At 42.6% G+C, this 24,837-nt stretch overlaps 1 protein-coding gene across 1 annotated transcript; it reads right to left on the reverse strand.

The window, feature by feature from the left end:
- Nucleotides 1-8,401: 8,401 nt before the first annotated feature.
- Nucleotides 8,402-24,653, reverse strand: HMGN1 (high mobility group nucleosome binding domain 1). The gene is made up of 8 exons (XM_027963980.2): nt 24,497-24,653; nt 23,305-23,454; nt 15,660-16,084; nt 15,293-15,325; nt 15,178-15,207; nt 15,045-15,095; nt 11,955-12,083; nt 8,402-9,257 (listed from the first exon to the last, which is right to left on the reverse strand). Exons 1-8 carry the CDS (start codon nt 24,651-24,653, stop codon nt 9,210-9,212), a joined length of 1,023 nt encoding a protein of 340 aa, XP_027819781.1. The 3' UTR covers nt 8,402-9,209.
- Nucleotides 24,654-24,837: the final 184 nt, after the last annotated feature.

The raw sequence follows: 24,837 nt of genomic DNA on the forward strand, positions 1-24,837 counted from the left end.
GTGATGATGCTGGAATCCATAACTGCCTATTAGCTGCCACTTAGTGGCAGATATTTTACAGAGAGATGGGAGCAACCCAAGTGTCCATAAAAGGATTTTAAAAATATGTTATAAACCTAAATGGAATCACTCAGTTGTGCCTGACTCTGTGACCCTGGACTGCAGCCCACCAGGTTCCTCTGTCCATGAGATTTTCCAGGCAAGGATACTGGAGTGGGTTTCCATTTCCTTCTCTAGGGAAATGGAATGTTATTCAGCCTTAAAAAGGCAATTCTGACATAGGCCAGAACATGGATGAACTCTGAAGATATTATGCTAAGTGAAAAAAGTCCATCACAAAATGACAAACACTTCGTGAATCCACTTACACAAGGTATTTATTCAATCCATAGAGACGGTGTTTAATGGATATAGAGTGTTTAATGGGTACAGAGTTTTAATGAGGGAGATGAAAAAGTTCTCAAGATGGATAGTCGTGGTGGCTGTATAACAATGAATGCACTTAATGCCAGAAAATGGTACACTTAAAAATGACTGAAATACCTATGTTTGATTTATGTTGATATTTGACATAAAACAGCAAAATTCTGTAAAGCGATTATCTTGTGATTAAAAAATAAATTTTTAAAAATTAAAAAAATAATTGAAACAGTAAATGTTATTGTTATACATATTTTACAATTTAAAATGACTTTTAAAATTTAAATTTATTCATTTTAATTGGAGGCTAATTACTTTACAATATTGTATTGGTTCTGCCACACATCAACATGAATCCACCATGGGCATACATGTGTTGCCCATCCTGAACCCCCCTCCTACCTCCCTCCCCATACCATCCCTCCGGGTCATCCCAGTGCACCAGACCCAAGCATCCTGTATTGAACCTGGACTGGTGATTCATTTCTTATATGATATTATACATGTTAATAAGAAAGCTGTGGTACATATATACAATGGAGTATTACTCAGCCATTAAAAAGAATACATTTGAATCAGTTCTAATGAGGTGGATGAAACTGGAGCCTATTATACAGAGTGAAGTAAGCCAGAAAGAAAAACACCAATACAGTATACTAACGCATATATATGGAATTTAGAAAGATGGTAACGATAACCCTGTATGCGAGACAGCAAAAGAGACACAGATGTATAGAACAGTCTTTTGGACTCTATGGGAGAGGGCGAGGGTGGGACGATTTGGGGGAATGGCACTTAAAAATATGACTTTTTAAAATTTGTTTTTCTTTTGTGAATTGTCTTTAAATATTGGTGTTATTTCTATTGAAATTTTTCTTTTTCATAGTGACCAAAGAAATTCTTTCCATGCTTTGGATTTTAATCCTTTATTTTATACATATATATATATATATAATATTTTCTCTCAATCTAACATTTCTCAGATATTTGTTTTAAAAAATCATATAAAAGCCTGAAATGTCATAAGATCAAATATTTAGCATTTTCCTTTATTGCTTCAGACTTATTACTTTACAGAGAAAAGCAGGCCTTCTCCATTTCATAACTGTAAAACTATTTTATACTTTCACAGTTTTTCTATATTTAGATTTTAAATCTATTGGAATCTGTGTGTGTATGTGTATGTGGTGCAAGGTAGAGAATCTAATTTACTAATTTACTGTACTATGCTATGCTATGCTAAGTCACTTCAGTCATGTCCGACTCTGTGTGACCCCATAGACGGCAGCCCACCAGGCTCCCCCGTCCCTGGGATTCTCCAAGCAAGAACACTGGAGTGGGCTGCCATTTCCTTCTCCAATGTATGAAACTGAAAAGTGAAAGTGAAGTCGCTCAGTCGTGTCCGACTCTTGGCGACCCCATGGACTGCAGCCTCCCAGGCTCCTCCGTCCATGGGATTTTCTAGGCAAGAGTACTGGAGTGGGTGCCATTTCCTTCTCCATATTGTACTATAAACTAACCTAATTTATAGTTTCCTAAAGGAATGGCCAATTGGACTGAAAATCTTTTCTGAATGGTCTCTTCCTGACTGATTTGAAATGCTATCTTTATCCTGTATTAAATCTGTTTTGGCCTATTCTGTTTCATTGACTTTTTCTCTATTTCTGCTCCAAAATCATACTGCTTTTATTACTGTAGTTTTATAGGAGCTTGTGATATCTGGTAGACCAAGGCTTCTCTTATTTATATTTATTATCAAAAAAATTCTTTGCTAGTCTCACAATTTTATCTTTTAGATGAACTTTAGACTCAGCTTTCCAATTCCTAATGGAAAATCTACCAATATTCTGATTGGAATTGCATCACATTTTTAGATAGAAAGAAATGCCACCCTTAAATAATGACTCTTTGTAGGAACATTGTGTTCCCCATTTATTCAGATCTTTTACATTATTCAGTCAAATCTTTTATTTTTCTTCATAGAGAAAAATGCCCATTTTTAATGCTGGCCAAGATCCATTTTGAATTCCAAAGTTCAGAAGAGCAGTGTGTTCCTTGTCAATGTCAAGTATCCAGACTTTGTTTATCCGGATATCTAAAGAAAAGTATTTTATTCATATTAGCTCAGGTAAATTAGTTGAATGGTAGTGGTGAAGAATCTACCTGCCAATGCAGGAAACCCAAGGGCCCCAAGTTTCCATCCCTGGGTTGGGAAGATCCCCTGGAGTAGGAAATGGCAACCGGTTCCAGTATTCTTGCCTGGAGAATTCCATGAACAGAGGAACCTGGCAGGCTACAGTCCATGGGGTCACAGAGTCAGACACAACTGAGCAACTGAGCACACACACATCTCACTCAATATTTAGTTCATTTTGGCTTCAAAGATAAATAAGAAGTGAAGCAAGGGGACTTCCACATGGTCCAGGGAACTCAGGTTTGATCCCTGTGGGAGAACTAAGATCCCATATGGTGAGAAGCAGCAAAGCCCATGGGCCACAACTTGAGAGTCCAGGAGCCACAACGGAAAGATCCTCATGCTGCAACTAAGACCCAAAGCAGCCAAATAAATAAGAAGTGAAGCAGAAAGTGAGAAATCATGCTACAACAGCTAAGACTGTCTTTAAATACATTTCATGTGAAAGTCTAAGTCATCATTGGTGGAAATTTTAATCTTGCATATTTTGATAAACAACCATCACCTTATACAGACACATCCAAGCATGCAAGACTTTCAGCTTTTCCTCTCTATAAATCATGCATAACAGATTAGTATATTCAAAAATTTTCATATGTTACTTGAATGTATCATTTGCTTTCATACATTTTTCAACTTGAATTTTCTCTGGGTAACAAAGTGCTTTCCATAAAAACACAAAAAAAAAAACCCCAAACTGCTTTCTGAGATAAAAAGTAATATTAGCAGAATTTACAGTTTGGAATTACACCTAAAATGCAACGGTAGCCTTTACAGTAAGTTAAAGATGTAAGGGAACACTACTGGACTTAACCAATGCCGCATTCTAGTGAGTAAGCACAGCCAGATCGTATGAGCCGGAGTTCTCATTTATAGCACTCAACTTAAAGTTGGTTAAATCAAATGTATTGTCTAACGTTTTATACCCAAAACACATATCGGTGTAAAAGGAATAAATCTAATAAGAATCTAGGTACTGTAAGCTCTGAGAATCACCAAGGAATAGCAACATCAGATATTTTATTGGGCAGGCTTCTCTGGCGGCTCAGCAGTGAAGAACTGGACCGCCAAAGTAGGAGACATGGGATCTATCCGTGAGTCAGGAAGATACCTTAGAGAAGGAAATGGCAACTCACTCCAATAATTTTGCCTGGAAAATCCCATGGACAGGGGAGCCTGGTGAGAAACAGTCCATGGGGTGGCAAGGAGTAGGACACAACTTAGCGACTGACCAATAGTGAACAACCATTTTATTGCGTGCTCTTTGCCAGCACTGCTTTAACTCCTTGGACCTTCTGAAAAAGGCATTAATATCACTCCAGTTAAGTCCTATTACCAGTCCTTCTCCCCTTTCCTGGTGGGGTCACAGGTTTCTGCAACCAAGGTAGTGCAGCTGCTGTAACCACCCTTGACTCAGACCTGCATTTGCACCACCTTGTCCAGACTATCTCTTGCCTCCCTGCTCTGTGGTTTCCCATCTCCCCAGCAAATTTCTTACCAATCGTGTTTCATTTTTACGCCCTCCTAAAATTTCCAAACACCTTACTTAAAAAAAAATCAAAGTGGAATCAGCATCTGATGATATTATAGGTGGGACTAACTACACCAGATTTTTTTTTTTTTTAAATAGCAGCTTCTTGTTGAATTGAATCTGCATGTAACCCTAACCAAACATGTAAAACTTCAAAGATAAATGAAAAATTTATACCGCCTATGTAAATATCCACTTCCTGTACATTCTGTTCGTTTCCTATTTATAGGTATTTTAAAAATATCCATCTTTATTTGCTTCAAAATAATAAGGATGGACTAGATTGGTCATGGTTGGATGGCTTTGGGGACTGGTTGACTGAAACACGGGGGTTTAGTATACTGTACTTACCTCTGAGTATGAGTAAAACCATCCCTAATTTAAAAAAACTGTAATGGCCAAATTATGGCACAGCCATACAAGGAACTATTAAGCCAATATTAAAACATTTTACAAATAAAGAAAAACCCAGAACTTCCCTGGTGGCTAGGTGGCAAAGAATCTGCCTGCCAATTCAAGAGATATGGATTCAATCCTGATCCAAGAATTTCCACGTGCCGCGAAGCAACTAGGCCCACAGGCCACAACTACTGAGCCTGTGCTCTGCAGCCTAGGAGCTGCAACTACTGAAGCCCAGGCACCCTACAGCCTGTGCTCCGCAACAAGAGAAGTCACCACAATGGGAGGTCCGAGCACCACAGCAGCCCCTGCTCGCCACAGCTAGAGAAGAGCCCGAGCAGCAACAAAGACCTAGTGCAGCCAAAAATAAATTTAAAAAAAATTTTAAAGAAAACCCCAAACATATATGAAGAAAATTCAATACGTTGAAAACAATTATTTTCAGCTTCCAGGATTAAGTGATTTTCAGTTTTTTTAAAAAATGTAATCCTAAACATTTATGATCTGAAAACCAACTTGTTACTTTCTGAGCTGCTTCCCATCATCTATTTAAGATTCTTTATTACCTATTGAAGGTTAATGTTTTGAAACTCTCAGCTGCCTTGCAATTAAGTGATGGAACAACTCTGGATTGTAATAGGCAGATATATACTTAGAATTTATCTGTAGAGATTAATAGAAATCACCCATATTTCAGTTTCACAATGCTTGTTTTCATGGGGAAAATATCTAAATGTCTGACAAATTACGTTCTTGAAATAAAATACTACGTAGTGCTTACAAATGCTATGGAAGAATCCTCATTAACCTAGGGGAAAAGTTCACAGTACGGGAGAGACTACAAAACTGGATGTAGAGGGAAGTCCCTGGCGGTCCAGTGCTAAGGGCTCTGTGTTTTCACTGCCAGGGCCCAAGTTCCATTCCTGGTTGGGGAAACAAGATCTGTAAGCCGTGTGGCTCAGCCAAATGCAGAAACTAAAAATGGAAAAAAAGGACTTCCCTGGTAGTACTCTGGATAGAAGAATCACTTAGCCAATGCACGGGACAGCGGTTTGGTATTTGGTCCGGGAAGGTCCCACATGCCTCAGAGCAACTAAGGAGGTGCGCCACAACTACCAAGCCCCTGCCGCTAGAGCCTGTGGTCCGCAACGAGAAGCCACCACGAGAAGCCAAAGCTCCACAGCTAGCGTATCCCTCACTCTGTAACTAGAGAAATCCCTGCTCACAGCAATGAAGACCTAGCACAACCGAAAAAAGAAAACAACCAGAATGTATGATGCCAATTTTATAAATTCATATAAGCACAGAAAAGGATCTGAGAAAAACGCATCTGTAAATAGTTGCCTAGAGAGTGAATTATAATTTCAGGTGTTTTTAGCTTGTCTGTTTCCTGCGGTTTTCCCCCCAGTGAGCATGGATTGCCCTTGTACTCAAATTAGACACACATACATACATATTTCTCCTCCCTGCACCTGCCAAATCCCCTGTTCCCAACCTCACAGACTTTTGCACATGCTTCTCAACGCCCCTACAACTCTTTTCTGGGGCCTCTGTGATTATCATGCATCTCTGCATCACGCACCAGGCTTTGTGCTTTAAATCCTCTAACTGGACTCATCTGAAGGTCAACTCCAACCTCAGACAAGCCCAAATACAGGGCTCTTGCTGACTTCCCTAGCTAACAAATGAGACTGTAAGATTTGTCAGTGAAGTGATACTCACTCAGTCATGTCTATTTGTGACCCCGTGGAATCTCCAGGCCAGAATACTGGAGTGGGTAGCCATTCCCTTCCCCAGTTGGGATTTTCCCAACCAGGGATCGAACCCAGGTCTCCCACACTGCAAGTGGATTCTCTACTAGCTGAGTCACCAGGGAAGCCCTGGTTCTATTTGTCAGCATTATTACTTAACAGTTCTCTTCCTTGTCCTTCCGACTGCTGTACTGATGTCCAACCATTCCTGTCACTCGGTTCTTGTTCAGAACTAGTTCAAAGTGTAGGAGATGAAATTTTCCTAAGTACTGATCCCAGAAAAGATGCCTCTAAGTGGTTTTTCTATTTTTTAATTGAAGGACAGTTGCTTGACAGATTTGGTTTCTGTCAAACATCAACACGAATCAGCCATAGGTATACATACCTAAGATGTAGTTTGTTTTTTTTTTCAACTAATAGTTTTGACAGCTGAGGGGAACATCCACTTAAGAGTTCACTTTTTTAGAAAATTAATGTCTCTTTAAACATACAATTATAGCAGAGTTCAGAATAAGAAAATACCTGTGACTGTAAACACGTATCACATTCTTAGGGGTGGGATGGTTGGGTAGTACAAGAAACACTGCCAGATGGGTTACAGGGTTAAACTATTTTCTCACTGGATTTTTAGATACCCCTTAACCCGAGTGCCAAAGAATTGATGCTTTTGAACTGCGGTGTTGGAGAAGACTCTTGAGAGTCCCTCGGACTGCAAGGATATCCAACCAGTCCATTCTGAAGATCAGCTCTGGGATTTCTTTGGAAGGAATGATGCTAAAGCTGAAACTCCAGGACTTTGGACACCTCATGCGAAGAGTTGACTCATTGGAAAAGACTCTGATGCTGGGAGGGATTGGGGGCAGAAGGGGACGACAGAGGATGAGATAGCTGGATGGCATCACGGACTCGATGGACGTGAGTCTGAGAGAACTCCGGGAGTTGGTGATGGACAGGGAGGCCTGGTGTGCTGTGATTCATGGGGTCACAAAGAGTTGGACACGACTGAGACTGAACTGAACTGAACTGACCTGTGAGAAATAGCTGCTAGAAATTCTGGTACCCGAAAACAGCATGAGTAAACATTCACACAGCAAAATGTTTCAGCTCCTTTAAATTTGCATATGCACGCTCTGACCTATTCTATCAAAATTTATAAACTGTCTGAAGAAAAGAATGGCCATCCACTCCAGTATTTTTGCCTAAACACCCCATGGACACAGGAGCCTGGCGGGCTACATTCCATGGGGTCCCAGAGTCAGACATGATTGAGCAACCAAGTTTTATTGGCATCAGGTTCAAGAATTTTCCCATTCTCCAATGGTTGCCAAAGCCCTCTTTTCGGTACTAGTTCAACCCAAATCAATGTCCTCTGGATTTTTTTCTGTAGTTTCACTTTTTAAGATGCCACATCTTGCCACTCTCTGTGAACTCTGATCTTATGGGGCCATTCAAATGGCACATGGCCTTCGCAGAGTTCTATGACCCTGTAGGGCTCGTTTCTAAAGCACTCTTGCATCCTACTCATCAAATCCACGTGACGTAACATCAAGTGTAGAGAGCTCTAACCTCTCTTCCACGGCTTCTCCCTCTTCAGTGCTGACCCTTGCAAAGTGCTATCTCTAGCCCCACTTCTGCATTTACCAAATCAGCACAGGTGTCCAGTATTATCTCTGAAGACTATTTAGATGGGAAAACAGGACAATACACAAGAAAACAAGTCTTGAAAATATGCAAACACACACCTAGTTCCAGCTTACTCAGTATTTAAACCTTACTTTATAAGAAAAGTAATTACGTATTTATTTTGCTTCAGAGGACAAGGCACTCATTTCCCAATAAGCCAATTTAGTCACAAAAATATCTGCAAGGTACATATAGAAGTATTATAGAAAAAAAGGAAGTATTTCACTCTTCCAAAATTTTAGTAAGATTGTAAGAACAAAAGTGGCAATTCTTTAAAATCTAGGGAACTCCCTGGTGGTCCAAGGGTCAGAACACTTCAGGCTTTCACTGCTGAGAGGGAATGAAGGTCCTCCAAGTCACTGAGCCAAAAATAAATATATATATAAAATTTAAACCAGAACTTAATACATGCATTTCAAGAAATTCTTTTATAACTGAGATTTTATTGGTTGTTTTGAGGATCACTACACAGACATTTCAATTTGTACACAATTCTTCACATACGTACCAGAAATCTAAAATATCATGTAGTTGTGATTCTTAACAGTTATTCCAGTGACTTTCCAGCTTAAAATTTGGAGCAAACTTTCCTTAACAGGGTATCAAGTACCAGTATCTTCAAATATTGATATGCTGTTACATCTTAAGTCCCACTGATTCACAATTTAATATCATATACACTACATACCCAAACTGTCAATCGTTCACAGCACATTAACCAAGTTACTAGGAAAACTGGACTACCACGACCAAAGATGTTATAGTATAGTGCACAAAATTCTGACCAGGAGAGCCAAGATCAAAAAGTGGTTTTCTGTAGGAAATAATTCTACCAAAACAATATGGGAAGAGAAGTAATTTAAAGTGTTCAAGACATTAACTGCACAACTGACTCCAAACTGCCATTTAGTATGCTTTTGTATTATAGGATATAAAAGCTACCCCCCATCTATGGAATGTTAAGCTGACACCCAAGACAATCAAAGCCTCCCGTATCCAATATCCCACTATTTTCTGGTTGTACCAAAAAATAAACAACCAGCAAATGATTTCACCTCTTAAAAAAAAGCATTTACACTTAAAAAATGGGATGAGGTGGGATTCCCTCCTTTTTAAAAATGTTTCTAGAGCTACTAAAAAACTTGCATTTACAAAATAGTTGATAAAAATATTCCTCTGGATTGTACAAGAAGGGAAACAGGGACCACTGACAGGACTCGGTGTGTGGTTATTAATCAGACTTGGCTTCTTTCTCTTCTGCTTCATCAGAGGCTGGGCTCTGCAAATCAAATGAGAAAAGTGATCAAACATTTGACTCCTGCGTCATTGCTATAATGTCACCAATATTTAGCATTTATTACAATGTAAATTTTCTTCATTGTACTATTGTTTTAAAAATACATTCAATCCTCAACATTTATAGATTCTGTACTGGTGAATTCTGAACTAGTGAACCAACTCACTAGTTATTTGTAAACCCTAAATCAATACTGATGGCATTTCCAGTCTTGTGCAAATACACAGCAGTAGAAGCCATGAGTCACCTGACACGCAGTCTCGGCTAACCCTTCTTGTTTCAGCTCTAACACTGTAAACAAGCAACTATTTCACAGTCTATTTAGTGCTACACGTATCAATTTTTTTTGTCCTCATGGTGGAGAAAATGTTGACTAGACAAGTCTAGTGTTATCTAAGACCATGTGCAACAAGGTTGTGGTGTACTATGCATGAATACACGTAAGGCTTGGGGCTTCCCTGGTGGCTCAGTGGTAAAGAAGTCACCATCAAGGCAGAAGATGCAGGAGACTCAGGTTTGATCCCAGGTCAGGAAGATGCCCTGGAGAAGGACATGGCACCCCATTCCAGTATTCTTGCCTGGAGAATCCCATGGACAGAGAAGCCTGGGAGGGTACAGTCCATGGGGTTGCAAAGAGATGGACATGACTGAAGCAACTAAGCACACACACACTTAAGGTTATGGTTTGATCTGTTGAGGGAAATGTTGCAATGAGTGTTTGACAATCTAACCCTGTATTTCCACTATGTGCAACTATCCAGTACTTGGAGCAACCTTATAGAATACAACCATCACGGATAATGAGAATCAACTATAGTTTGATAAAAGGGATTAGAAGGTGACATTCTCCCCTTATAATTGTATTAGTTATTTACCACAACCTTGAAACCCACTTATTTTTATAGGTAAAACCTTTTTTTCAGAGCTTAAAAGGATAGATTGAGGACATCAATCCTTTTAATTGATCAAAGTTACTACCTAAATCTAGACAAGTGGCTACTTTTAAGAAAAACTTCATTACATAAAAGTGAGAAAAATGTGAAAAATTAAGGGAATGGATTAAAAAATTTTAAAAAGGAACAACCAGAATATTAGAAACTAACAAAGGGAATGTATGTATACCTATAGTTGATTCATGTTGAGGTTTGACAGAAAACAAAATTCTGTAAAGCGATTATCCTTCAATTAAAGAATAAATTTATATTAAAAAAGTAACAAGATTATTAACAGATCTACAGGTGGCAATTTGGATAAAAAAAAGACCGGAATGTTTAAACAAAATCTCTACATTATGTTAAAAAAAAGAAATATCATTTAGTAAAAGAAATCTTCAATAGGAAAAGGAGTACGTCAAGGCTGTATATTGTCACCTTGCTTATTTAACTTATTTATTCTGAAAGAGATGGGAATACCAGACCACCTGACCTGCCTTTTGAGAAATCTGTATGTAGGTCAGGAAGCAACAGTTAGAACTGGACATGGGACAACAGACTGGTTCCAAATAGGAAAAGGAGTATGTCAAGGCTGTATACTGTCACCCTATTTAACTTCTATGCAGAGTACATCATGAGAAACGCTGGACTGGAAGAAACACAAGCTGGAATCAAGATTGCTGGGAGAAATATCAATAACCTCAGATATGCAGATGACACCACCCTTCTGGCAGAAAGTGAAGAGGAGCTAAAAAGCCTCTTGATGAAAGTGAAAGAGGAGAGTGAAAAAGATGGCTTAAAGCTCAACATTCAGAAAACAAAGATCATGACATCTGGTCCCATCACTTCGTGGGAAATAGATGGGGCAACAGTGGAAACAGTCAGACTTTATTTTTCTGGGCTCCAGAATCACTGCAGATGGTGACTGCAGCCATGAAATTAAAAGATGCTTACTCCTTGGAAGAAAAGTTATGACCAACCTAGATAGCATATTCAAAAGCAGAGACATTACTTTGCTGACTAAGGTCTGTCTAGTCAAGGCTATGGTTTTCCTGTGGTCACGTATGGATGTAAGAGTTGGACTGTGAAGAAGGCTGAGTGCCGAAGAATTGATGCGTTTGAAGTGTGGTGTTGGAGAAGACTCTTGAGGGTCCCTTGGACTGCAAGGATATCCAACCAGTCCATTCTGAAGGAGATCAGCCCTGGGATTTCTTTGGAAGGAATGATGCTAAAGCTGAAGCTCCAGTACTTTGGCCACCTCATGCGAAGAATTGACTCATTGGAAAAGACTCTGATGCTGGGAGAGATTGAGGGCAGGAGAAGGGGACGACCCAGGATGAGATGGCTGGATGGCGTCACGGACTCAATGGACTTGAGTCTGAGTGAACTCCGGGAGATGGTGATGGACAGGGAGGCCTGGTGTGCTGTGATTCATGGGGTTGCAAAAGAGTCGGACACGACTGAGCGACTGAACTGAACTGAAAAGAAATCTTAAAAAAATCTCACTAGCAATTAATAAACATACATACAATAAACATGGTGAATCTGAATGTAAAGTTCTGTGTACGATTTCTTTACAGAAAAAAAAAAACCCATTTATAGGTAAAATTTAAAATATGATCTAAATTGATAAAAAATATTCTGCCCACTTGAAGCAGAATACAAACTTCGTTCAATATAAAGATGGTCTTATCTGCTGCATTATCCTCTGTTCAGAGTCAAAATTAATCACACACACACTCCTGACCTCCTCGTTTTTAGTCTCTCCATTTTCTGCAGGTAAGTCTTCTTTAGTCTCCTGGTTAGCCACTTCCGCCTGTTTTCCCTTTGCTCCTCTTTTCCCTTTTGTTTGCACTTTTTTGTCTGAAGATTTATCCTGTGATAAGAGTAAGAGTATATTTAAGTATCACCTCTGCACTTAGCAACATTTTCTGACTTGCTAGGAGTTGTCCCCACCATAGCTGCAATGTTAGTGCTGCTACTTATCAGTCTTGAGTTACAGAACACACTTCAAGGTCAGCCCCCAGCAAACAGGACCACAAATCATGCTGAGGTCCTAACAGCACCTGTATACCAAGCCTCATCAGACTCAAGATAATTACATCTAAAGCCTTAGCAACTCCCCTTCTCCACTGTTCTCTGAAGTTCCACAGGAGAGAACAGACAAACTGAAGAATTTTTGGAGGTCTCTCTCCCAGCCCTTGTAACCCTACCCACCCCCAAACTTCTTTTAAGTGGGAACAACAATCAAACTGTCAAATAACCACTGTCCCGAGGATTCACCTGAGAAAAGCACCATGTTGTAAGGTCAGATTGACTATACTGCTACAGTTAGTCCCTTGATATATAATCAACAGCTAAAAAGATCGAGTTTATAATTTCATTTAGGTGTATGAAGTATCTGAAAACGCACAGGTATATGATGATAAAAGACTTTCAAAGGTTATGCCACTTTAAAATAATATACAACAGTATTTCTGGATACTATCCACCAGTGGGGAAGGAGAAATCTAACAAATATTTATTTCCTGTAAGTAGAGAATAGTTCTAACAGCCAAATTAAGTAAAGTCACCAGTGAGTTGCATAATACTGACCAATATTTGCATTAAATAGCCACAAAGATACAGAAGACCTTACAACTTTAATGCTAAGGGAGCAGGGGATCAGTGGAATGGATTCTGTGCCAATAGTGGCATTCCATACAAGACAGCAAGTCAACCACTAGCAACTGAGTATCTTTAGAATAAACAATAAATTATCTAATAACAAGCATATTTGGGGCAACACTGCTACATACAGACACACCATGAAGTGTCACAATACTTTCTGCATTTAAAAATAATTCTTTAACAATCTGATTGCTTTAGATTTCTCATTAATTTCATAACTGCTATCAGAGCAACATAAAAATATAAAACCTTAAATGGATAACAGCCTAGACTGAGATATCACTTTTAACTACTAACAGCTGGAAATCAAGATGAAACAAAATAAATCTACATGTCTGTAGCATGGTAATCAATACACCAAAAGCTTTACCTTCTGTTTAAGGCTTTAAAGTGGATCAATCATGAAGACCAGTATTATTAAAATTAAAGAGAAAAAAAAACTTCTCCCTTTTCCCATCACTTTTCCTTTTGGAAACTGAGCGGACAGGTTTGTTTCTCAAGGAACATGTGAAAACTTACCTGTTGGCCTCTGAAAGGGAAGAAGAGAAACGTTAATTACACCCGATGGCCCCAAATGCCAACTGATAGTAAAATTTGACTTTTTTCTTTCTGGCCAGACTGTGCACCGTGTGGAATTTCAGTTCCTTGACCAGGGATCGATCTGGGGTCCCCTGCATGGGGAACTCAAGAGTCTTAAACTTACCACTGGGGAAGTCCCTGAACTGTTTTCATTAAAAATAAATAAATAAATAAAACCCCAAACTTTTAGGACAGATCAAAACAGAGACAGGTAAATAAAAAAGATGTAAGAGAAAACAGGCATAGCATTTTAGCCAATTGGTTTATTGAAAAAGTAAATAATAAAAGACGAGTAGTAATAGTATACTTTACAAGTGGATATTTTCCAACAAGATCTACTATTTTCCCTGCATTCATGAAGTTTCCCTTTACTGATTTTTCGTATGGAATTCATTTTCAGGTCTGAGAAATTCCAAGTTGGCCTACTACACCTATACCTTCTTTAAATCCACTTTAAAAAGATCACAAAACAACTTTCTACTGGAAAAACGCTGTAATTTTTACACTCAGCTCTGTACAATGTTTAAAGACAAAGGAAAATTTTTTGGTATTATTCAGTATTTAGCTTTCACCTATACTCTTAGGAAAGGGGAGATAACAATGAAGACTGAGGGGAGAAGAGGCTTCTAATAGCAAACTTTCACCTATGTTTTGAGTTAACAGAAATTAATCACACCACGAATCTCCCCTGAAGAACAAAGAAGAGCTTTAGAGGGTGGTATCAATGCTAGATCCAAAGAGTCACAAATGATGTACACGTTATTTTGCTGTTCCAACTTAGATTTTCAAAATACAAATATCCAACAACTACCCAATCACCCTCCGTGTGAATAAAGCAATCAGGAATCTATTTCAGCGCAACATTATTTACGATCATCTCAAAGAATGTCAGGATAAAACAATTTAGAGAACTTTCATAAACTATACAAAATAATCTTAGAAAAGGAATGTTCTCAGAACATAATTTTTGATCTCCCCCTGCACATAAGATATAATCCCCTACATTGCTTTGCGAATCTCACATGCAAAAACTTAAAACAGTCCACATCTCCTGACCTCAGTCCTAGCTTTTCTTACTCAGAATAGGAAGGCCAAACATGCAACAGAGAACCACCAAAAGGGAACCATTAACCATAACATACACAACACAAAGAATTTATTACCCTGGTGAGTGAAAGTTATTCTTCAATATTTTCAGTCGTCTTAAATTTCCCAAATTCTGGAGCAGCACTAATGTGATACGTTATACTCCCATCAGCCAGAATGATGACTACATTCACTGAATTTTACTCATACTAAAAAAGGCAGCTGGTGATGGACAGGGAAGACTGGCATGCTGCAGTCCATGGGGTCGCAAAGAGTCGGACGCCACTGAGCTGAAAAAAGGCACTGTTTACTGAAGTTATTATAACATAAAACTAAAGTGGTAAATAAAATAACCCTCCGACCACTTTTCAGCAGACTGTGACACTAAACTGTGGTTGATTTGCAGTCTCAAAGTTAAGACCTCCGTTGCCAGCAGTAACCGTTAGAGACCTGCAACAATTCAAAGACACCATGATCTCTAAAGGCTGAGTCTGAAACCTACCTTTCCCGCCGCCTTTTTTGGCTTCGTTTCCACTTTCGCAGGAGCCGGTTTCTGAAAGACAAAGGTAACACTGAGCTTCTTCCCTAGGTTCGAACCCACGGAAAAGAAAGGTTAGGGGGCTCGCTTTACTTACAGCTGACAACCTCGCCGATCTCCTCTTGGGCTTTGGGAGAAAAAAGGAAAATGAGCAAGGAATGCGCGGTGCGGAGCAAACCTAGCCCACCCCCGGGAGCGGAACGTGGTCTTACCTCCTCCTTCGCCGCCCCCTCGGCGGAGCTGACCTGCGGGAGAAAAAAGAGGGCGAGTGGGCACAGCCCGTGAACAAAAGTGCCCGCGCGCCCCGCGCCCGTCTGCGCGCGAGAACAATGCCCGGCCGCGTGACGTCAGCGGATTCCCGCCGCCGCGTTCGAATCTCGCACCCGGCTCCTCGGGCTGCCGAACGTTCCAGAACGCGGCACGGAGGCCGCCGTGCGCTGGCCCTCCCGCCCGTCCGCCGCAAGTCCGGCCGCTTCCCCGGCCCCGCGATGCAGAGGAAGCGGGGGGCTTGGGCCTCACGGGGCTCTGGGCACGGCCGGGCGGCGGAGTGGGCGTGTGCGGGACGCGGCCACTACTCACCTTCCTCTTGGGCATCGTGGCGACGGGGCGGGCGAGAGCCGTGTGCCTGAGGGCCGCGGCGCGCCGAGAGCCTTCGCGAAGCTGAGTAGCCTGACCGCAGCCGCTCCTCCCGCCGCCCGAGCTGCTGGGACCCGCGGCGGGGGTGGTGGGAGAACCGGATGGAACCGGATTGGGAGCCCGCCCCCTCCTCCCCCCGCGTCCCCCGGCCGCGGGCTCCCCCTCCCCGCCGGCCGGGCCGCCCCTCGCCCTCGCCCCCGCCCATTGGCTGCGGGGTCCACCGCTCTGCGGCCCGCACCCCGAATAGGTGAGGCCGGCCGTCACTCGACCACTGCGCCCCGCCCCCGCTCTCGGCGCCCCCACCCGCCCACCGTCTCGCGGGGCCCCAGACCCAGGCGAGGGGGCGGGGCCCCAAAGGCCGCTCTCGCCTCACGGTAGTTTGTTTGAAGCCGAGCCGCAAAGTGCGGTCTGCGCGCTGATTGGCGGACGCCCGCCACGTGGTCTCCGGGTGTGCCCACCCACAACCCTCCGGGCTACCTGGTCGCCAGCCAGCGCCAGGCAAGCCCCGATGTTAGAGTCCCTTCTCTGTAGGGGCAGTTGGGTCGAAAGGTTTATAGGTCACAGAATGGGAAGGGAGAGACAACGGGTTTAACTACGAACCAATTTTCCCCACCTCAGTCCGTAAGAAAAGCTATCTACTAGGTTTACAGTCTTGCTGGCCTGCGGAGAGCAGGTCTTAACGCGCAGGCGCTGGATGGAAGGTCGTGGGAAGGAAAGTCCGCGCGGAGCGCCACTGCGCAGGCGTGGATCTTTGCGACGGCGCTGGATTCCCTACCGGGTTCCCCTGGTCGAGTCTTTTCGTATAGCTTTTTAAAAAAGTCGTCCGTTCTTTGAGGGGCTGGGGGTACTGGCGGTTCGTCTCAGGAGCTCAGTGGGCGTCTGAATGCCGACATCCACCAAGCCGAGAACGCGCAGACCCACTCTCAGATCCCTTGGCCGGCCGATCCTCTCCTGCCCTGAAGTGAAAGGGCAGGAACGCCCACCCAGTTCTTGCTTGTTTTTTAACCACTTCCTGACCCAACTACCTTTCTGAGGTGGGAAAAAGAGCTTCACGCTGGGAGTCAGCTGGGAACCAGTGAGAGCACGTTACCCAGTTTCTTTACTGAATAAGAAAATTTTGCTTGTAAGGACCACTTGAGTTACTGCAGAAGAAGTTTCTAATCAGAACAGTGTTAACTGAAATTCATGGAGAGGAAGAAACAAGACTGAAAACAGACTGAAGGTCCACCACTGAAGAGCTCCAGATAAACTGTGACACTTTCACATAGTGGAATAATGAGCTACTGCGAAAAAGAATGAGGCTGCTCTTTGTAGAAGTGAATTTTCGAAACCACTCAATTCAGTTCAGTTCAGTCGCTCAGTCGTGTCCGACTCTTTGCGACCCCATGAATCGCAGCACGCCAGGCCTCCCTGTCCATCACCAACTACCGGAGTTCACTCAAACTCACGTCCATCAAGTCAGTGATGCCATCCAGCCATCTCATCCTCGGTCGTCCCCTTCTCCTGCCCCCAATCCCTCCCAGCATCAGTCTTTTCCAGTGAGTCAACTCTTTGCATGAGGTGGCCAAAGTACTGGAGTTTCAGCTTTAGCATCATTCCTTCCAAGGAAATCCCAGGGCTGATCTCCTTGCAGTCCAAGGGACTCTCAAGAGTCTTCTCCAACACCACAGTTCAAAAGCGTCAATTCTTCGTCGCTGAGGCTTTCTTCACAGTCCAACTCTCACATCCATACATGACTACTGGAAAAACCATAGCCTTGACTAGACGGACCTCTGATGGCAAAGTAATGCCTGTGCTTTTGAATATGCTATATAGGTTGGTCATAACTTTTCTTCCAAGGATTAAGCATCTTTTAATTTCATGGCTGCAGTCACCATCTGCAGTGATTATGGAGCCCAAAAAATTAAAGTCTGACACGTTTCCACTGTTTCCCCATCTATTTCCCATGAAGTGATGGGACCAGATGTCATGATCTTTGTTTTCTGAATGTTGAGCTTTAAGCCATCTTTTTCACTCTCCTCTTTCACTTTCATCAAGAGGCTTTTTAGTTCCTCTTCACCTTCTGCCATAAGGGTGGTGTCATCTGCATATCTGAGGTTACTGATATTTCTCCTGGCAATCTTGATTCCAGCTTGTGTGTCTTCCAGCCCAGCGTTTCTCATGATGTACTCTGCATAGAAGTTAAATAAGGAGGGTGACAGTATACAGCCTTGATGTACTCCTTTTCCTATTTGGAACCAGTCTACTGTTCCATGTCCAGTTGGAACTGTTGCTTCCTGACCTTCATATAGGTTTCTCAAGAGGCAAGTCAGGTGGTCTGGTATTCCCATCTTTTTCAGAATGTTTCACAGTTTCTTGTGATCCACACAGTCAAAGGCTTTGGCATAGTCAATAAAGCAGAAATAGATGTTTTTCTGGAACTCTCTTGCTTTTTCGATGATCCAGTGGATGTTGGCAATTTGATCTCTGGTTCCTCTGCCTTTTCTAAAACCGGCTCAAAACCACTAGTCAGACTCTAACTCCTGATCAATAACTACTGCCTTTCCATCTCATTCAAGAAAGTCTTGGACTGCCCTTGCGGTCCAGTGGTTAAGACTCTGGGATTCCACTGCAGGGCTTGTGGGTTTGATTCTTGGACTGGAAACTAAGGGGCTTCCCAAATGGTGCAGCGGTAAAGAATCATGCTTGCCACTTCAGGAGGTGGGGATTTCTTCCCTGAGTGGGGAAGAGGAAATGGCAACCCAGCCCAGTATTCTTGACTGGAGAATCCCATGGACAGAGGAGCCTGGTGAGCTATAGCCTATAGGGTCCCAAAGAGGTGGATGCCACTGAGCACACATGCATGCACTGGGAACTAACATTCCTAGATGCCTCCTGGCTTGGCCAAAAAAAAATAGTCTTACATTCTCAGAGTGGCTTATATGGTCCTCTGCCAATAGGCCCACTTCAAAAGGTTTTTCCCCTTGGTTCTCATTTCCAGTCTCAAGTAGGCTGGGCGTCACTGCTTCAGGCCTTGTCACCTGCTGTTCCCTCTGCCTGGAATGCTTCCTGCGCTGCCTAGGACCATCTCTTTCTCACCTCCTGTCGGTCTTTCCACAAATGTGACTGTCTCATTGAGACCATTCCTGACCTGTCAGTTTAGGATTGCACCTCCCAATCTCCAGTTCTTGCCACATCTGTTGACTAACTAGTTGCTGCTGCTAAGTCACTTCAGTTGTGTCTGACTCTCTGCGACCCCATAGATGGCAGCCCACCAGGCTCCCCCGTCCCTGTGATTCTCCAGGCAAGAACACTGGGTATGCTGAGTATAAAGTTACATGTTCATTGTATATTTCAGCAAGAAGCCCAGAGAGGTGGTGCGATTGGTTGCCTGTGAGAACAATTGAGGGAGTAGGGGAAAATGAAAATTTACCCTTTTCTTCTTTTGGACAAGAACCCTAATTTTTTCTTTTATTCTTGAGATTTATTCTGGAAATCCTGTCCCTCTTTAATGTAATCTCCCCCTTTTCAGTTCCTTCCACGTCACCTTGCAGTATTTTTTTTATGATTGATCACATTCCATAATTGCTTTATGTGTTTAGTTATTTGCTGCCTGTCTCCCTCACAAGAGTGGGAGTTCTGTAAGGGTAGGAACCCTGTTAATTGTCAGAGCACTTCGTCCCCAGAACCTTAGATGTTTGTTCAGTTAGTAATTCTTTCGGAATTGAAGTATATTTGATTTACAATGTTGTGTTCATTTCAGGTGTATAGAATAGTGATTAAGTTATATATACACTCACAAATATAATCTTTTTCATATTCCTTTCCCTCACAGGTTGTTACTCGCCCCCACCGCCTGTTCCTATTTACATTAAAAAATAATAGTGTTGGGATTTCTGGTGGTCCAGTGGCTAACACTCCTGTTCCCAGTGCATGGGGCCCCAGTTCAGTTCCGTGTCAGGGAACTAGATCCCACATGCTGCATCTAAGACTTGGTGCAGACAAATAGATATTTATTCTAAAGAATAGCATCAGAGTGTCTCCAAATTTGTGGCACAAACGTGTACTGAGCCCCTACCCTCTGCCAGTGGTTGTGATAATCCCTAGTTTAGAGGGACTTAATTCCAAACGTGGGTGGTACTTCAGTGGAAAGAAAAGTATTAATATACAAATTGGCCTGAATTACTAAGTGGAAGAGGAAGCCACTAAAAGGGACAGAACATCCCAAGGCACATGTTCTTAGCAGAATGAGACAGCCATGCAGAACTCTTAAAGTGGCATGGATGGACACACTGACAGTGGGAAGGGAAGATTAGTGAAAAGAGGCAGAAAAAGAAGGGCATCCTGCAGAGAGCATTTGACGCCAGGCTAAGGGATCTGGCTGTTAGAGTGGGAGACATTGCAAGGTTTGTTCTTGTTTTTCCCCCTGCTGTCCAATTGTGGGATTTTAGTTCCCTGACCAGGGATTGAAACTGGGCCCTTAGCAGTGAGAGCTCACGATTCCTAGCCACTGGACCACTAGGGAACCCCACAAGGTCTTAAGGGAATGATGTGCTGAGAGCTCAGCCTCATGAAGGTCTTTCTCCCATGAGAACTGACGATGCACTGGGCCAGAGGTGATGACAGATGGGTGGCCCGCAGTGTTTGCTTTACTTGTGATTTTTCTTAAAGTTGCCAAGACATGGATGTGGAGCAACTGGAACACAGTAGGAAAACTGTATTTTTTTAAAAAAGTAAACAAATACTCTGTGACTCTGTAACTCCACTCCAAAAACATACCAAAAGAAAAAAGCCTACATCTGTTCACAAGAAGACATAAAATAGAATATTCATAACCGAACTATTTTATAAGCCCACCTGGCAGCAACTTAGATGCCTACCAAGAAGAGAATGGATGAGTGGAAAAGTATGAGCAATGAGAAGTGGCTGCCTGCAACTCCACCCAAGATGAGGCCAAGCACAGTAATGAGAGGCAGGCTAGACACAGTACTGTGTGATCCTGTTCATATAGTACAGAAAGGCAGGCAAAACATATCCAGTGTGTCAGAAGTCAGGATAGTAATTGAGGTGGGTGGGGTGCTAGTGACTGGAAGAGAGCAATGGAAGGCTTCAGGGAGCTGGCCATCTTCTATTTTAAAAAAAGGGTTTTTTTTTAGTAATTTTGTTTTGGCCCAGCTTAGTTTTTTTTAATTTTTGGCCAAGTGGCATGTGGGATATTAGTTCCTTGACCAGGAATTGAACCCAGGCCCCATGCAGTGGAAGATTGGAGTCTTAACCACTGGACCATCAGGGAAGTCCCATCTTGTATTTATTTTTTTAATGTAACACATTTATTTAAAATGTCAAAAGTTTAAAAAGACTAAACATATTGGCAAAGATATGGAAAAACTGGAAGTCCCAAAGTCTTCTGGTAAGACTACAACAGGAAACAACCATTTAAGATTACAGTATGTGCTGATTTGCTCCGTCGTGGCTGGCTCTTTGCAACGCTATAGACTGTAGCCCGCCAGGTTCCCCTGTCCGTGGAATTTTCCAGGCAAGAATACTGGAGTGGGTTGCCATTGCCTTCTCCACCATCTTGTATTTCTTGATCTGTATGTTACTTGTACTGTTGTGTTTGCTTTGTGAATATTCATTGAGCTGTGCATGTGTATTTCTGGAGAGACGTCAGCAGTAAAGTTTGTAAAACTTTTTTTTTTTTTTTTTTGTAACATGCCCAAATCAGGTAATTTCATCTACTTAATAGGGCGCTTCAGCTCCTCCTGGTCTCCTTTGTGTGTGATTCCACAGTTCGCTTGACCTTCTAACTTGGAAGGAGGCTTCCTTTCTCTAGTGTGTCAGGGTCCCAGCCCTGGTGATTTTTCTCACCTGTGTCTTCTACCAAGCCTCTGAAGGCATTTTAGTTTGACCTGCCTGTATGTAAGCATGCGTAATTATAGATGTCACTTATTATATTTGTTTATTTTTGGAAGAAATATTTATGTGGCTCAAAATTCCACAAGAGCAAAATGCTTTCCAGAGAGGTCTCCATTCTGCTTCTGTTCCCTCAGAGGTCTGGCTGTCTCGAGGAGCTGCCAGTGCTGCTGCTGCTTGTGGATCCTTCCAGAATGCTTTATGTAAATATAAGTATGTATATAATATGTACTTATTTTTCACAGTTTGGCACCTTGCATTTTTCAGTTAATGGAGTTTGTTTCCTATGACTACTTGTTAAGATTCCTCCTTTTTATTGCCGCATTGAAGTGCACTGTATAGATGTAGCAAATATTTATTATTATTATTTTTGGCCATGTCATGCAGCATACGGAATCTTAGTTCCCCAACCAGGGGTAACCCTCGGCCCCTGCATTGGAAGCTCAGAGACTTAACCAGTGGGTGGCCAGGGAAGTCCTTGTACCAAAGGTTTTAAAGCCAAATTCTCTGTTGACTGAACTTTACAAATTGTGCCGTGTTTTGTCCCCACAAAGGATGTTGCAATGAAATAACCATGTACATACACATCATGTGCATACTGTATAATGTCCTTACAAGCCCCAGTACTGGCTGAAATGACTATTATAAAGTCCACTTATGCCTTTGGAAACTTAAGGTTGAACTATTTAACACTTAGCGGTTTTAAATAATTATAAAGCTAGAAACTTTTGAGCCTCCCCAAATCTCTACAAAACCAGTAAAATTTAAACCAGTAACATTAACATGCATATGAGTTTTGCTAAAAGCAAACTGCGGCATGCATATGGTATTTGGCCTGTATAATCTCTGCAGATTGTTCTGGCACCTTGTGTGTGTAATCGACAAGCCATCCTTCATTTGGCCTTCTGTGGTATGACTTGGTTTCATGTGATATACACTATTTATGAATTAAAATCATTTCTAAAGTTTTATTATTACCCATAAACTGTGGAAAGCTGGTCGCACTTGATGCAAAATATAAACACACACCCCAAACAGGCACAAAAATAAGTAATGCTTGGTCAAAAGTGGGAATCTATGTTGGGTGATACAGAATGTCAGATGACCACCTGAACACACAAACGTCTTAAAATTCCCCAAGAACCCACAGGACTTTTGTATACATTCACAAAAGTATCCTCACCACCACTCTACCCAGGGTCCACGTGATCCACTTTGGAAAATCATGCATTGATTCAGGCTAGTCAGGATGCGCTTGCAGGAATTTCAGAATTACAAGCTTAATGTAGGGCAGAAATGGTGGTGACGAAGTCTCTGAGGGGAACTAAGAAAGAATGGATAAGAGGCAACAGTTTGCCTACACTTTGCCAGGTGCTGTCTTCAACCTAGGGTAGAGTGACCTAGGGATAGACAGGCACAAGAGTTAAATGCCTGTCCTCCTGGAGCTTCTGCTCCAGTGGGAACACCAATAAGGAAAGTAATGAGATTCTTTCCCATGGCGACAGCACCTTGAAGGAAGTAGTGTCCTAATATAGCATGTGCTGGAGGTACGCAGAAGGGGGCTGCTGTATATGGGATAGTTCGGGAAGGTCCCAAGGGAGAGAAGGGAAGGGTGAGATGACCTGTACTCTGGGGGATCTGAGGGAGAAGCCTCTGGACAGAGGAAACAGCTCCCACAAAGATCCTGAGGCAGGACCAAGCTTGGTGTCCACGGAGGCAAACATGTTGTGCTTAGGGAAGGCAGCAGCCAGGGTGAGAGCAGTGGTGGAGCTCTGAGGTCTGAAGTCATCGATCTGGACTCCCAAGTGGAGGCTGGGCTGAGAGGCTGGGATGTGAAGTCTGATCGCTGGAAGGAGGCACAGGAGACCAGGAGAGGTTTTAAAGTTGTCTAGGAGAGACTTCTCTGGTGGTTCAGTGTTTAAAGACTCCAGCTCCCAACTCAAGAGGCCCTGGGTTAGATCCCTGGTCAGGGAACCAGATCCCACACCCTGCAACTAAAAATCCCACCTGCCACAACTGAGACCCAGTGCAGCCAAATAAGTATTTGAAAACGTTCAAGTTATCTGACAACAAATGACTAGGATGCTGGCTGTGGGGATGGAAATGAGTGGAAGGAGGGACATATTTTGGTGGGGGTAGCTGACAGGACTCTTCAGTGGATTGGGTGGGTGAGAGATGAGAGTTTTGGTTAGGAGTTACAGAAACCCAGATCAACATGAACAACAGCAAATAGATTAAATAAGCAAAACCATGACAGTGTGCCACACTGGGGGATTCAGTGGCTTACTGTATTATCACAATCACAGATTCTTTTCTACTGTCTTGTCATACTCTTTTGACTCCTCCCTCCTGAGCCGGCTTCCTCTTTGGTCCAGAAGTGCAGCTCCAGATGTTACATGCAGATTTATAGCATCCAGGAAAAGCATGTCTTTTATCCTAAGCCCTGACTAGTTGCCTTTATTACTGGTTGGAACTGTCACATGGAACAAAGATGGGATATCCTTAGAGAAAATCAAGCCAATCCTGGATTTGGGCATAGGGCCAAGAATGGGAGTGGATGCCTGAACAAGAGGGTCCTGTGAGGAAGGACAAAGAGGGGACTATCATCACCTGTGTCTAGCAGGCTGTGTGGCTAGAGAGCCACTCACCAGGCTAGGGACCAAGGGAGTTTTGGGGGAAGCAGGTGGGCTTGGTGTTGACACACTGAGTGTAAAGGGCTTGGGAAACATCCAGAGTCTGGCAGGCAGTTGGATCTACAGGTTTGGACCTCTGGGGAAGGACAGAGGTGAAAGAAGTTATGTGCTCTGGGAGCTGAAACCAAACAGATGTGAATAGTCTACCAGGGACTGGAAAGTGTCACCACACTGAGAACTAAGCATGTCACCAACTGTCCTGATGAAGCCGTTTCAGCAAGTGGTAGGGAGGAACCAGACTCAGGTTAGAGTAGAAAGGAAGGTAAGAAGCAGAGTGAGTTCCAAACCCTACTGTGCTGGGCTGTACTGTACTGCATCCCAAGAAGCCCAGTCTCTGGGCCAGTTTGTTCATGTGGTGAAGACTGAATATAAACAAGGGCAGGTGTGAGCCAGCATGCAAAAGGTGAGAGGGGAGACAATGGTCAGAGACTCAAATGCCTCTGTTCACTACTATGCTGGATATCCAAGCTGCAGGAGGATGAGATGTAAGGGATGCAGAAAACAAAGATATGGGCCCTGATACGGGAGCTCTTGAG

The sequence above is a fragment of the Ovis aries genome, chromosome 1 (genome assembly GCF_016772045.2).
Source record: "Ovis aries strain OAR_USU_Benz2616 breed Rambouillet chromosome 1, ARS-UI_Ramb_v3.0, whole genome shotgun sequence".
Taxonomy (NCBI): Eukaryota; Metazoa; Chordata; class Mammalia; order Artiodactyla; family Bovidae; genus Ovis; species Ovis aries.